Here is a 15,836-nt window from a genome sequence, read left to right as displayed (position 1 = left end):
TTTTACATGAATGTAACGCTTGTATATTTTTTAATAGAATTAGGCCTGGCGCAGTAAACAATGCAGCTATTGTGAATATTGTCCTGGTGGTGCAACATACAGTGGTATTGTACTGCTGTCTGTAGAAGCAGCCCCCATAACAACAGCCAGAGATGCTCAGAGGGTCGAGACAACACAGGCCAAGAATGGCTTCATTTAAACAGTTTACATGAGAGGTAGAGGTTTATCTGAAGTGCATTGCAGCCTGAAATTAAACCACAGCATGCTCGTTTTGTCTGGCCAGAGGGGAACTGGCCCCCGACTGAGCCTGGTTTCTCCCAAGTGTTTTTTTTTTTTTTCTTCATTTCTGTCACCAGTGGAGTTTGGATTCCTTGCCACTGTTGCCTTTGGCTTTGCTTAGTTGGGGACACTTAATTTCGGGCAACATTGTTGACTTGATTGCACAGACACTATTGGAAGAGAACTGATCTGGCCAGGACGATGACATCACAGAATCAACAATGAACTGACTTTAACTGATAAACTAACTGTTTTCTTTTGTCCTCTTGCATTATCAGCACGTTTTACCCGTCTAACACTGTAAAGCTGCTTTGACACAATCTGTATTGTATAAAGCATTATATAAAGGTGGCTTGACTTATCTGGAATTACATGTGTATCAGATATTCTGTAAATCCAAAGTTTGCGAATTAACTTTAACTTAATCATTTAAAGATTTATTTATTCGTTAATGTTAGCATCTTAAAGGGATAGTTCACCTAAAAAAGAATATTCTCCCATAAGTCATAAGACTATCGTCTATCTTATAAACACAAATAAAGATATTTTAAATGAAACCTGAGAGATTTCTGTCCTTTCTTTAAAAAAGTCCATGTCAACAAAACTTTGACAAAATTTCATAAAGACTCTGTTAAAGTAATGTATATGAATGAATGAATCCACGTCTTCTGAAGAAACATGATCACTTTATGAACAGGTTTAATTTAGTCTTTTATTCACATATAAACATTGATCAATGCACAAACATACAGCACATCAAATATGGTAAACCGTACTTGTTTGCCATACCAGAACTAATGAGGTTTGTTCTTGTTTCACATAAATACATTAAAGCATTTGCAAAGTTCTTCAATGTCTTTATGAACTTTTAGAAAAGTCAACGTTTTTGTGTAATGCCCTTCAGTGGAGGGACAGAAATGTCTCAGATTTCATTAAAAATATCTTCATTTGTGTTTCAAAAATGGATGGAAGTCATACAGGTTTAGACCAACGTGAAGGTGAGAATTATTTTTTTTTTTTTGGTGAACTATCCCTTTAAGTAACATGAATGACATCATCAATGATCTTTATAAACAGACAGATCTCCAAAAAATTCAGAGATGACACTACAAAGGATTTAAGGTTTTATTATTGAATAGCGAAGAAAGACAGACTTATAAGTGGACATTAGAGGTGGCAAGGAAACTTGATTTCACATTTCTATTTACTACCACCATCACACTACAGAAATATTCTGAATGATAAAAAATAGATTAAAATTAACTTGAATCTATCACAATGGGAAACTCTAGCAGAGAAGGCTTTCGGGGACTGGTGTGTCGATGCTGGTCATCAAACATAACCCTTGACCTGGGCTGGTCCACCCGCTCGACGTGGGCTGCTCTCGCCACTGCTAAATGTAGGAGAAGAGGGAATCCCAGGGGGATTGGACCCTGCGTAGAGGAGCGATCCACCGATCAACAGCAAAGCTGAACCCCCCCAGCCTAGGTAGAGTGCAGGGCCAAGCTCACGTTTGTGAGGGGCCGCCACATAGGGGTCATAGAAATCCCTGATGATGGAATGGGCCGTCCAGCAGACAGGTACAAGGATGAGGAACCCAGCAAGGACAAAGAGCACACCGGACACGCGGGCCAAGCGTGCCTTGGGGCTTGGGAGGCCCACGCACTCTGTGCACTTGACACCCAGAACACCCAGAGTGAGTGCCAGGGTGCAGATGAGTAAAGCGAGAACCGTCAGACCCCGCGCAGCCTTCATGTCACTAGGAAGAGCCAGCAGGCTGTCATAGACCTTGCACTGAATCTCCCCTGTACTTTGCCAGATGCAATTCATCCACAGGCCCTCCCATGTGATCTGCGCCGTTACAATGTTGTTTCCGATGAAGGCGGTGACCCTCCACATGGGCAGGGTGCACACCAGGAAGCCACCCACCCAGCCCATGATGGACAGGACCAGGCCAAACAGCTGCATGCCAGTAGTTGCCATGGTGAATCTTGATCTCTTGGAAGAGTCCAATGGATAGCACAGACAGAAGCCTTCGATAGACTTCAACGGCAGTAAGAATTGCGAAGACAAAGTCTTTCCAAAGTGAGTTCCAATAAATGAAGAGAGTAGGCTGACAAGCGGACCTAAAGACTGGAACAAATGAATGCATATAAGTTACAGAAAATTATTGTATTTTGTTACAGTAAACAAACTCCAAAAACACACATTGACAGGACTTGAATTCTTGACTCTTCAAAATGTTTCTAAAATATTAATGGCCTTAAACCAGTCATGTAGAATCCTGCTCCTGGACGGCCACCATCCAGCAAAGTTGTAATTAAACACACCAGATCCAGCTAATCAAGGTCTTCAGGATCACTGTAAACTTCCAAGCAGGTGTGTTGAAGCTAAACTCAGGGACATGACCCTCCAGGAGCAGGATTGGACACACCTGTCTTAAAGAGAAGTTCTGAGCTCAGGTTAAGCCAGGTGTTACCAATCCTGCTCCTGGAGGGCCAATGTCCTGTAGAATTCAGTTCCAACCTGGTACAGGTGTTCAAAACAAGTGTTTTTTTTTTTTTTTTTGAAAACTGGAAAGGAGCACTAAGGACACCCCTGGGTTAAGCTCTGTTGACAGCGTTTGTGGCATATGCTGCAAGAAAATGTACAAAATTTCTTGTAATTGGGTTAGTACCCTCAAAGTGACAACTTTATACCTTATCTACGCCTAAAAGGTGCATTTAAGTACCTTAGAGTTTAGGGATAGATAAGGCCCAAAGATGTCCCTTTCAGGGGACTATCCCAGTGACAAGCTATTGTACCCTTGGTGGAACTACTTTTTTAGTTGGACAAACATCTGATTATCCATCCCAGAGATTGTTCCTGTGAGTAGAATATCTTTGGTGGTCCAGGTATTAATGCATGTGCCATGTGGTTATGATATTTGAAAGATTGGTAGAAAGATTTTTAAGATCAAGGTCAAACACTTGGCAAGTGATGTCTTGCTGGAGTCTGTCAGGTCTTTTCAAGACATTCACATGTTAACAAGTGTAATGTCTAATGCTGCCCACACATTCCACACAGTCATTGGTTTGGGCATCTGCAATGTAAAATTTTCAGATCGTTATGTGAACAAGCACCTATTTGCTTTCGACTTCAGGCTTTTGCCTGAAAACCATAAAATTTTGAAAATCAGCACTTAAATCTTGCAGTATAAAACAGTGTTTATTTTATTGTTTATTACCTGGTCCTATGTGCTTCTATTATATAACACAATGTTGTTTTTAATACATTTCTGTGTTCATGCTGTTTATGCAGCTTAACATTCCTCTAAATATTCATGTGGTTTTATACATAAATATTTGGGCACTGTTATGTACAGTGAGCATTACTGGATTCACTATACATCTGAGAGAATGGGTTCTTTTCACACTACGGTGGGTGTAGAGCTACGCCTGGTGGGGTGAGTGGATTATCTCAGAAAAACATGAGGAGCCTCTGGACACAAGAAGCTTTCTTTGAAACATTCAGAGTGGGCCAAGCAGACGTGAGTCTGTTTATGTCAATTCTGAATGCTGCTGTAACAGTGCTGCATAAGCATTAAATCTCAATCGGGAACCTCACGTTTAAAAACAGCCTAGACATAAGTGTTAGTTTTTCTAGTAACATATCAAGCTATTTGCTGAACCAAACTTCTGATTTCCATAATAAATTACTGAAATTGTTGTTACCTGATGGGCGACAACAAAGTCTCTGAAGTTTAAATCCTTCCACAGTCACTCATCTGCTAATCCTCCACCTTCTTGCTTTGGGTACCTTCGATCTGGATACAGGGCTTGACCCGAAATGCCATAAACCTGTGATGGAGGTGAAACCTACAGATTCAGACCTCTGAAGTGGCTCAGCTAGAGTGAATGTCACTTGGGTTGTAAGATTCAGAGGCAAGGACAGGAGTGAAGTGCTGCCCTCTGGGATGCCAGCTCGGGTCTGTGTAGCGGTGGGCAGAAGCATGCGTTTATGTGCGCGTTTGTGTCAGTGTGTGAATGCGTTAATGTGTCTTGAGTGTGTCTGCCAGTGCCTGGTGTACCAGCACAATGACTCGCTGTTCTCTCGCCCTCGCTCTCCTCCATCCCTAACCTAGTCCTCTTTTTCATCCATTGCCTTCTTGCTCCTTGAAGTGAACTCTGTCATTTCTTACTACCTTTCATTCATTTCGCTTTCATAAAAGTTCACAGAGTGAGTACAATATGTTAAAGTCTTACATTCATGTCTCATGACAATGGCATACAGTATGTGTAAAGTTACAAATAGCATTAACGGAATAAATAAAAGGACAAAGAATTTTGGATTAGAATGTTCTACATTTTCAAAAGAATGGATTTTGTTCATTTAAATAAAAAATTGCATTATCATAATTTGATTATCCTAACCTATAAAATTGTAATAATAACTACATTTCGCTGCGATGTTGTGGGTTGCTAAAGTGATCTGAGTGTTTCTTAGCTGGTGGACACTTAGTAGTACACTTTAGAATCATTTAAAAAATACTTATTGTAGAAATAATATACCTTAAAAGAATATACCTAATTGCAAATCAAATGGAATATTTTTGGAAACTTTTAAATTATTGTTACTTAGAATTAAATTAACATTTTTATTATAGTTTAAATATATATTAAATGCATTTAGCTGACCCAGTTATGTAATTTTCTAAATTATTGTATTTGAAATATGGTTAAAGTGTACTGCCAAACATGACCATCAATAATGGTAAACTATGTCATTTCTATTTCTATTCATGTATTTAAATGCATTTATAACTACACATTCATAATGACAAAGGCAAAGCTGCAATTTAATACATTTAAATTAAATTAACTTTAAATGTAATATCAAAAAACAGACAGAAGTTAAAATTGTGATCAAGTACTTTACATGTGCTTTAGTATGTTAGTAACATTAAAAATTAAGGTTTTAGCAAGCACCAGTAATATATAAAAAGTATTTTTTTTAATGATAATAATAATACAATTAATTGCATCCTATAATGGCAATGGTAAAGAAAGTGAAAAAAAGCTGTAAGAGCTAGCATATTGTTGCTGATGATTAGGGGAGCAGTGTTCTTTTCCCTGTGGGGTCGTCCTGGGCTGAAGATGGGGTGGAGCTTATCTATGAAAGCATCTTTGAAAGTGTAGATATGAGTCGCGGTATCCAAACAATAGAAAGACACACTTCCCTCCTCATAGTGCAGGTAAACAGACACGCTTTTAGGTTTGTGACTGAGGCTAAAGAAAGTTAGAGGGAATGTGTTAGCAGTGTACTGGGTGCCATTTTTTGAGTTAAGCATCCAGAAGCCGTTTGCTGGACAGATTGTGATTTTTCCCTTTCTGTTGACAGATTGTTAGGCTACTCCCAGATACCAGTCAGTCTTGTCTCCAACCTCCACTACCAAAAGGTGTCTTCAATAGCTAAAGGCTTCCTTGGACATTACGTTTGCCACATGGTCAAACCTTTTGGGGTTTTCTGGGACTTCTTGTCGTTTATCCGCAACCTCCTTCCTGCCCTCAGAGTTGTAGCAGTAAGTGTGAGCTGGCCAAGGATTCAGATTTACATCAACTGAAAAGGAAGATGGACGATTAGCTTTCCAAAACAACAAAACAATGACGGAAAACAAATTCTATAAAACATATAAAAATGTACAATGAAGACACACCTGAGTACTTCTACAGTCTCTGCAGTTCTGAAAAAATAGCAAATTGCATATGAAACAGCAATGGCATACAAAATGATGTTAAATTATGCTATGCTATTGCAGTTGCTCTGAAAGATCATGGTTTAGCAAGTAAGCTTAATCAGTTAGCTTCTGCTAACTACACCACATTTTTTTCCATTAGCTGAAAAATGTATATGTATATACTTCTTGATTGACTTTTTGATTACTGTTGACCTAACTTGTTTATCACATGGAGTGTTTATTGTGATTATTGTGTACCAAGCTAATAATGAATGAAATCATAAAAACATTAATAAACATGACATTACATGGCCAAAGTCTTCCAGGCTTGAAATATTTTAAGATCACTGGATATGATGAAGACATGTCCTATTTCACACCTATGCATCGGCAGTGTTTACTTGCATAAATATTAGTCTCATGAATAAGAGCAAGAACCACAAAACCACAAATTTTTACTTTGTAATTTTTTTTAAAATTTTTTTTTAAGGAATGTTGTGTTAATCATTAAAAAACCCTTAATTTACACTGTGTAGTGGAGTTTGACTGATTCTTTACTGTACTGTCAGTTATCTACACTACTGTTCAAATGTTTGAGGTCTGTAAGATTTTATTTATTTATTTAAAGAAAATTAAATACTTTTATTTATCAAGGGTGCATTATTGATCAAAGGTGACAGCAAAGATCTATTTCAAATACATTCTGTCCTTTACATTTACATGTATTTATTTAGCAGATGCTTTTATCTAAACAACTTAAATAATCCTGAGAAAAATGTATCATAAATGTTTTTTTACTAAAATATTAAGCACCACAACTTATTTTAACAATGATAAAGCAAGAGCATCAAATTAGTATATTAGAATGATTTCTGAAGGCTCATGGGAGTAATATCATGGGAGTAATATCATGATGTACCATGTATCAAAGGAATGTATTAAATAAAATTTATCAAATTTATTAAACATATGTACAGACAGAAGAAAGGGGTTAATTTAAAAATTCTCCTCTTTTATTACAGGTTTTCTGCAGGATTTATGAAAGTAAATTTAAGACTTTTTAAAATAACTCTTTAAGACCAAGTAAAGAAAATTTAACACTTAAAAATACAACTTCCAGTTGAGATCATTTTTTAATGAATTTTACAAACAGACAAACAAACAAACAAACAAACACACACACACACACACACACACACACACACACACACACACACACACACACACATATATATATATATATATATATATATATATATATAGTATTAGGATCTGTGCTGTGAGTTCTACAAATATTACATTACTCAAGAATCATAGGTAGTTTACAAAAATTATACGATATGATGGTTTATGAATACACTGTAAAGGAGTACACATGAAAATGAAAACTTAGAAAATAAGGTAAATGCTGTGTCAAAATGCTTTAGATGCCAAACTCATTTGACTTGGCATACGCTACTTTCATTAACAAGCTAGCAGCATTAAGAAAAACGTCTTCTGAAGCATCATTAGATTATGAAAAATATAAAGCTGCGTCACGCGGATACGTTTTAGAATTCATCAAAAATATCTTAATTTGTGTTCCGAAAATGGAGTCTTACGGGTTTGGAACGACATGAGGGTGAGTAATTAATGACAGAATTTTCATTTAACTGCAGACCTTCATGCATTTCTCATGACTGCCGCCTGCTGCATTTAAAGTCACTTACACTTTGAGTGAAATAACTTAATTTGTTTCTATAGCCTAACGTTTTAAAATATAGTTTTGGAGAAATGTAATTGTAGTAAAACTAGTGTTTGGGGCTATCAGTGTAGCAGTGCAGTGACACTTCAAAAACAAAACTGTGCAAATACACATTTTTTAAATTTACACATTTATACAACACATTTCCTTCAAACTGAGCAGAATAGCCTTAAAAATGTGTATGATGCATCTAGCATAACAGAGTTATATAATGATAATGTAAGTGTATACTTTAAAAAGAAAATGCATGTTGTTTTATTTGTAACAGGGGAAGTTAAAAGACGGTCATCCTGTTAATGTTTGACACCATGTACTGGTAAATAATTTTAGAGGACTAGTATCCAGTGTATGGGATAATGTGATGCCTTCAAGTTGGGGAGGGTATATTTGTAATAGGTCAGGGGTGGGTGGTGGTTGGTTTGTTTTGGTTTGCCCCTGAAAATGTCTGTGCACAGCTCTAATGTGGTTCAAAATATTAATTCAGAATTAGGTCAACTTATGTATATCTGCTAATGTCACACTTGAAAAACAATAGAGCATGGAAGCTATAAATGCAAGATACATTTTTATTAAAAACAGAAAGGTGCTTGATAACATCATCAGAAAAAAAATCAAAGCAAAAATATAGGACAAACCACATATTCTAGAATACATGTACAATTCAATACAATTTAGCAATCAAATTTTTCAGTAAAGTGTTATTAAGTGAAAAATTCAAAATCGTGCCTTTTGGTCTGAGACTTTTGGCCCCATAAATCACACCTGATGTAACACAAGTTAAATGACTTCTAAAGTAGTCATATACTGTCATAAAAGTTACTCTGTGTCCAGGAGTGTGTTGAAATCCTACAAAAACGTTTTTGTGCAATTTTTCTCTTTTATGGAACTCCCTGGAGAGTAATATTTGTAATATACTCTAAAAACTGTGCCTAGTTCAATACAGAACCATTTTTTTTTCTATTGATTAATGCAGATGCTTTTTTTTCTTCTCAGAGGTGGCAAGAGTTCTCATTTGCATTCTAAATGCATGTTATAGGTCTCTGTGAACAATCCATGCATATGTTTTTGCCAGGGTTGCCAGGTCTGCGCAAAAAAAAACAAACAAAAAAAAAAAAAACAGGCCAATTGGTACTCAAAACTAGCCCAGTCATGTCCCAGGGTAATTAGCTATCAAAATCATTTTTTGCCTCAATAGAAATAGTGTTCTGAGGCATGGGGGTTTCGCTTCAACAAGTGGACTAAAAAACAACCCACAGTAACAGTATAAAAGTAGCCCAAGTCCGTGGTTTTCACATTAATGTATGTCACAATACAGAATAAAAGATGCCAAATACATTAATGTCCTATTTTTCCCATAGAGTTTTTTCTCTTCATAGAGTTTTATTTATTTATTTATTTTTAAGTCTTTGTTGAAGCGTTATAAGCCATGCATCACAACAGTACAAACTTTTACTTGAAGAAGAAGAAAAAAAAAACTCAAATCTTTGGCCACAACGATGCACAACACACCAGTTCACATATGTAGAATGGAGAATGATATCTGAGAACTGCAACTGAGGGGAAGATTATCTTTGAATACATTTCTGTAATTATGCAGTGAATAAACTATTTTTTTGTTTTTAATTTGACTTGAGAAGACTTGGAATATATCACATAATAAACTACTTTTAGAGTGCTTTTTTCTTGTCCTGTTCAAAGCTTTTGGAGGTGTTGAGTTCCATAAAACATCTCCCTTTCTGTTCTTCGCCACATTCAGACTGGATGTGCCCGATAGAAGCGGTTAACAAAAGCTGAATTAAAACTGGCTGAATGTGATCCCACTCTGTCATCCAAGTGTTCAATGGCCAGCTGTGCAGCAGCACCTGAAGCCCCGCCCATGACACCACCCACAGCCCCTCCCACCACCATTCCTGCTGGCCCTTCCACAGAGCACACGATCATTCCCATGGCGGCTCCAGCCACAAACCCCAGTCCCAATCCCACAGCCAGTGAAGTCCTGAGCCAACTATTCTGCAGCTCGGCCTCGGCCCTGATTTCTGCCCCCACCCTCTCATTGACGGCGTCCATCTGCCAGCATAGTTCATCCCCCTGAAACTGCTCCTCCAGTTCCCGGCACGTCCGCTCGGTCTCAGACTGTCTCTTCTTGCGTAGCTTTCTCTCCTCATTTCTGATGCTTTCCTCTGCCCTCTTGTAAGATCTGTTAACGTAATGGTGTCCGCCCATAGTCTGCAGCATCCGCTCGATCTTGTGTAAGAGCTCCCAGCTCCCGCTGCGGTTCCTCCAGTTCTTACTGAAGACGTGATAGCGGCAGTTGCACTGCTCCACGAGCTCCCTCAGATGCCAATCGGTTCTCATGACCTTATCATTAAGCGCTCTGCCTCTCAGATGCCCATCATAAACCAAGAGGATCATTGTGTAATTCAAGACATTCTCTCCAAATTTATCCTTGACCAGCTTGGGAGTCTTCATATCGTTGGGGGAGATCTTCTCCAGGTCGAATGTGATGAGTATGGCATGAGGTCCAGGGGTCGACAAGCACATCGATCTTTTCAGCTCTTTCCTCATCTTGGACTTGGACATGTCTTTGTCATACAGGTTCGGTCCGTTGACTACTGCGACCCGTCTTCCTACTATCTCTCCCACATTTTTCCGGCTGCTTGCAATGCTATAGACTTCCTCAGAGAACTCCTCTCTTCCCAAAATGAAGTTGGTGAGAAGGAACTGAGATGGACCACTGCTCCCGATAACCAATATCCTTAGTTCCCCATCACCAAAGTCTATTAGGAATGAAACACAGGGATGTAAAAGGAATAGTTGACCCAAAATTTAATGTCTCAAATTATTTTATTTTTTTTCAGTGGAACACAAAGACACCAAAGTAAGTATGTTTTTTTAAGGTCCACAAAGAATCTAAAATACCATAAAAGAAGTCTATATGACTTGTGCGCTATATTCCAGGTCTTCTGAAGCCTGTGACAGATTGAAATTTAAGTCATTATTCACTGAAAATCTTCCCACATGTCATAACTCTAAAATGTCATTTGCATTTATGCTAGCTTCATGCTATTGACCATAACCAACACACCAGTTCAAATATGTAGAATGAGAATGATATTTGAGAGCTGCAATTGAGGGGAAGATTTTCTTTGATTTTCCAGCGCTTTTATAATATTTTCTTGTCCTATCCAAAGCTCTTGGACATGTGGAGTAGCATGAAACATATCCATGTTTGTTTCATGGAAAAAATAAAATAATACAGTTTTGGAACAATATGAGGATGAGTAAATAATGGCATAATTTTAGTAAACTATCTATTTCTTTATTATTTTGTTGGGTAGATTATATAAATTTATGTTGATGTTCATGTAAAATATTTTATTTTACATGAACATCATAATTAATTTCATAAGTAATTTCATAATTACTTTTATTATGAAATAATAATTTTTGTTTGTTAAGAATAAACTAACAACAAACATACTTTAATATAATTTCTATGTATTTAAATATATTTTAATTACACATTTGTAATGTTGTGAAGTTGCAATTTAGCATGTTTAAAATATATTAACTTAAATATAATAATGAATAAAAAATATAATCAAGCACTTTACCTTTGCTTTAATATGTTATAGTCAGCACATCAAAATAAGTGTAATTATTATACCATATGAAAACAAATGATTTAAAATTTTCATTTGACATAATTACAAGGTGTACTTTTTAAAAAGTGTACTTAAGTGTGTTAAGAAGCATAGTCATGAAAGTGAACTCTCTTTAAGCAAATCCAGTGTTCTAAAAATACACTTTTAAGATTTAAAGTACATTCAAAACAATTAAGCACACTTCTTGTATGTTGTAGAGAAATAACTTACCTGCTCTTTTAGGCATGTTTTCAAAGGCTGCTTTGTTGTATTATTGTTGTTGGTAGTTTATTGTTGTTCTTAATGTGAAGAGCTTTTTTCTCAGTATTAAAAATAATAGTTACATTAGTTTTCTCATCTCATTCTCATCCCCGCTGATAACGGACAAGCTCTAACACTGGATGGAATATGCCCCGGAGACATTGGGGATTGAGTTTATTCATGCATTTGCCAGAGCACAACGAACACATGGCTTCGATTTTGGCTGCATCATTTATGGAATATGAATCTCAGTTTTGACTGATAAAATGCATTTTGTTTATATATTATTTCCACTGGTTACATGATATTCAAACAATGGAACATATTAGTAATAAAATTGTTTTGTGTGTTTCTAGAATAAGATTGTACCTGGTATTTAAATGCATTTCTCTTATAAACCTGAACATTAACTGTCCTGTGTAACGATCCTGGAAAACAAGCACACTTTTTTAGTCCTTTTCATGAGCAAGGAAAATGTTTTCAAATGACCCCAGTGCCAAAAGACATATCTGATAATAAACATGAACACAAACAATAGGGCTAGAACACAGGACAAGTAAATTATGAGAAAGTTCTTTTTTTTTTTTTTAGTTTCCTTTGCTTAAGAAATATATTCCGTTCATTTGGCGCATGCTTGGGGAAAGAACTGAAAACCAATGAAAACCCCATCAAGCACTGGTATTAGTCTCACATGAACTCTCCATTAGCATTATCTTGTATTTCAAACTGCCTGACAGGAACAACAATGCTTCTCAAATGAGCATTTTTGTTTATCAACAAGTGTATTATTTTAAATCAGTTTTAACTTCACATGCATTCACTGCAAATGGTCTGCTTTTATTATTTCTTATTGTGTTTCTCGTCTGTAAATCAGCTATTTAGGCTTGTACCTTTAACAATTAAAATGTAAAAAGTGTGACATTACATGATTATGTAACATTCTGCATACAGTAGGTTGTTTAAATGTTTCTTAGCTGCCAGTGATATTCAGTTTATATTTTTAATCAATGCGCATTGGTGGTAATTCATAAAATATAAGATAAAGAACAAACCTTAGTGTCAGACATATCCCAATATAATCATATTTAAAAGAAAAGACACCATTTAAATGTCACAGATCGGACTACAAAACAGATTTAATATACAACCCAACATAAACTTAACAAACCTACAGAAGGTCTGGGCCCCATTGCACAAAATCTCTTAAAAGGACAGTTCACCCAAAAATGTAAATTCTCTCATCATTTACCCTCATGTCGTTCCAAACCTATATAATTGAATAATTAATTATAATAACTTGTTTTTAATAATTTTCATAATAATGTTTTTATTAAATAGTCTATTTTGTCCATACAGTGGATGCAATGGTAATCAAAGCTGTACATTCTTTAAAGTATAACTCCTTGATACCATAACTACTACTACTACTACTAATAATAATAATAATAAAAATCATTTATTTTGCATAATTAAATCATTTTTGTTTCTAATGGCGCTTTTCCAATGCGTGGTATGGCACGGCTCGGCTATAGCCAGACATATTGTCAAAAGCATCAAATTTGAGCAATATTAAGAGGATTTGGTATTTCTAATTAATGTAGGCCTCTTACAAACCCGATTCCAAAAAAAGTTGTACAAATTGTGAGTAAAAAAGGAATGGAATAATTTACAAATCTCATAAACTTATATTTTATTCACAGTAGAATATAGATAACATATCAAATGTTGAAAGTGAGACATTTTGAAATGTCATGCCAAATATTGGCTCATTTTGGATTTCATGAGAGCTACACATTCCAAAAACGTTGGGACAGGTAGCAATAAGAGGCCGGAAAAGTTAAATGTACATTTAAGGAACAGCTGGAGGACCAATTTAACCCGATCTCATGAAAGTGCATATAAATAGTACGCCAAATAAAAAAGAAATCTCGTGGTATTGATACGCAAAAATGGACTTACATATGCTACGTGATGGGTAGGTTTAGGTTTGTGGGGTAGATGCGTATCATATGCACGTGAAAAATGCGTATTATATGCACGCCAAACACATGCGTATCAAATGCACGCTAAAATCCATTTTTGTGTAACAATACCACAAGTTTTCGTTTTTATTTGGCATACTATTTATACACCCCCCCCACACACACACACCTTTAAATCCGAGCATCAAAGCCTGTTACTGGCAAATGTATAAATTTATTATATACCACAGTAAAGTTGGTTTGATATTGGACGTTCATTTGACATTCGCTAAGCAAATTAACGGACAATCAGAAAATTGAATGACAATAATAAAAAACATATATAAAAAACAAACAAAAAAACATTTAAAGATTTCAAAATATTTGTAGCATTAAAAAGTATATATATTAAGAAACAAATCATTTAATGGTTTGATTGGGTTTTTCACTAAAATGTAAATGTACATATAAGGAACAGCTGGAGGACGAATTTGCAACTTATTAGGTCAATTGGCAACATGATTGGGTATAAAAAGAGCCTCTCAGAGTGACAGTGTCTCTCAGAAGTCAAGATGGGCAGAGGATCACCAATTCCCCCAATGCTGCGAAGAGAAAAATAGTGGAGCAATATCAGAAAGGAGTTTCTCAGAGAAAAATTGCAAAGAGTTTGAAGTTATCATCATACAGTGCATAATATCCAGATTGAGAATCTGGAACAATCTCTGTCATCATCAAGGCCGGAAAAAACCATAATGCAGTGATCTTTGGGCTCTTTTCATCCAAAGATTCAACAGGAATGCTACTGTAATGGAAATCACAACATGGGCTCAGGAATACTTCCAGAAAACGTTGTCGGTGAACACAATCCACCGTGCCATTCGCCGCTGCCAGCTAAAACTCTATAGGTCAAAAAAGAAGCTGTATCTAAACATGATCCAGAAGCGCAGGCGTTTTCGCTGGGCCAAGGCTCATTTAAAATGGACTGTGGCAAAGTGGAAAACTGTTCTGTGGTCAGACGAATCAAAATTTGAAGTTCTTTTTGGAAAACTGGGAAGCTATGTCATCTGGACTAAAGAGGACAAGGACAACCCAAGTTGTTATCAGCGGTCAGTTCAGAAGCCTGCATCTCTGATGGTATGGGGTTGCATGAGTGCGTGTGGCATGGGCAGCTTACACATCTGGAAAGGCACCATCAATGCTGAAAGGTATATCCAAGCTCTAGAACAACATATGCTCCCATCCAGACATCGTCTCTTTTAGGGAAGACCTTGCATTTTCCCACATGACAATGCCAGACCACATACTGCATCAATTACAACATCATGGCTGCGTAGAAGAAGGATCCGGGTACTGAAATGGCCAGCCTGCAGTCCAGATCTTTCACCCATAGAAAACATTTGGCTCATCATAAAGAGGAAGATGCGATAAAGAAGACCTAAGACAGTTGAGCAACTAGAAGCCTGTATTAGGCAAGAATGGGACAACATTCCTATTCCTAAACTTGAGCAACTTGTCTCCTCAGTCCCCAGACGTTTGCAGACTGTTATAAAAAGAAGAGGGGATGCCACACAGTGGTAAAAATGGCCTTGTCCCAACTTTTTTTGAGATGTGTTGATGCCATGAAATTTACAATAAACTTATTTTTTCCCTTAAAATGATACATTTTCTCAGTTTAAACATTTGATATGTCATCTATGTTGTATTCTGAATAAAATAATGAAATTTGAAACTTCCACATCATTGCATTCTGTTTTTATTCACAATTTGTACAGTGTCCCAACTTTTTTGGAATCGGGTTTGTATGAACTCCACTGCGTTTTTTAATAATACAGTTATATCAATAGACCTTCCATACAAATGAAATAATGTGCATGAAGAAGTCTTCTGCTTGTGATCTGGCTTGAAGTTCCCTGAACAGATCTCTGCTATGGAAAAATGTATAAAATATGTCATGTTTTAATGAACACATATGCTGGCCCCCAAAAAATATCTTAATACAAATTATTTTTAATAATTGTCTTTCAGACACATGAATGTTTTCAGAAAACTCACAGGTTCCTCAAAAATTGTTACATCATATTTTAAACAGATAGCTCTTTACAACTTATGCAAACCTTGTGAAAAAAAAAAAAAAAAAAAAAAAACTGATAAACATTTCAGCATAAAGGAAGTAGAAGTTTAACAAGGAAAGAAGAATATACCTTATGTTATATATATATAACACTGCGGTG

General features: G+C 36.3%; 2 protein-coding genes across 3 annotated transcripts; both read right to left on the bottom strand.

Annotated features, from left to right (window-relative positions):
* Positions 1-1,390: 1,390 nt before the first annotated feature.
* cldnk (claudin k) lies at positions 1,391-4,388 on the bottom strand. Of its 2 annotated transcripts, none has more exons than XM_042719659.1 (2): positions 3,993-4,388; positions 1,391-2,412 (listed from the first exon to the last, which is right to left on the bottom strand). In XM_042719659.1, exon 2 carries the CDS (start codon positions 2,260-2,262, stop codon positions 1,612-1,614), a length of 651 nt encoding a protein of 216 aa, XP_042575593.1. In that variant the 5' UTR covers positions 2,263-2,412; positions 3,993-4,388; the 3' UTR covers positions 1,391-1,611. The 2 variants fall into 2 exon arrangements, with proteins under 2 accessions (XP_042575593.1, XP_042575601.1); XM_042719667.1 differs by lacking the exon at positions 3,993-4,388 and adding an exon at positions 2,488-2,584.
* A 4,835-nt stretch (positions 4,389-9,223) lies between these two features.
* LOC122138720 (GTPase IMAP family member 9) lies at positions 9,224-11,630 on the bottom strand. The gene is made up of 2 exons (XM_042732756.1): positions 11,615-11,630; positions 9,224-10,516 (listed from the first exon to the last, which is right to left on the bottom strand). The coding sequence occupies exons 1-2, from the start codon at positions 11,628-11,630 to the stop codon at positions 9,492-9,494; spliced, it is 1,041 nt and encodes a 346-aa protein (XP_042588690.1). The 3' UTR covers positions 9,224-9,491.
* Between the last annotated feature and the right edge of the window lie 4,206 nt (positions 11,631-15,836).

The sequence above is a fragment of the Cyprinus carpio genome, chromosome A3, assembly GCF_018340385.1.
Source record: "Cyprinus carpio isolate SPL01 chromosome A3, ASM1834038v1, whole genome shotgun sequence".
In the NCBI taxonomy this organism is placed as follows: domain Eukaryota; kingdom Metazoa; phylum Chordata; class Actinopteri; order Cypriniformes; family Cyprinidae; genus Cyprinus; species Cyprinus carpio.
This window is presented reverse-complemented; position numbering and strand designations above follow the sequence as displayed.

What these genes read in the sequence shown, in the direction of transcription:
- cldnk (XM_042719659.1), bottom strand. Translation starts at nt 2,262, where the DNA reads ATGGCAACTACTGGCATGCAGCTGTTTGGCCTGGTCCTGTCCATCATG.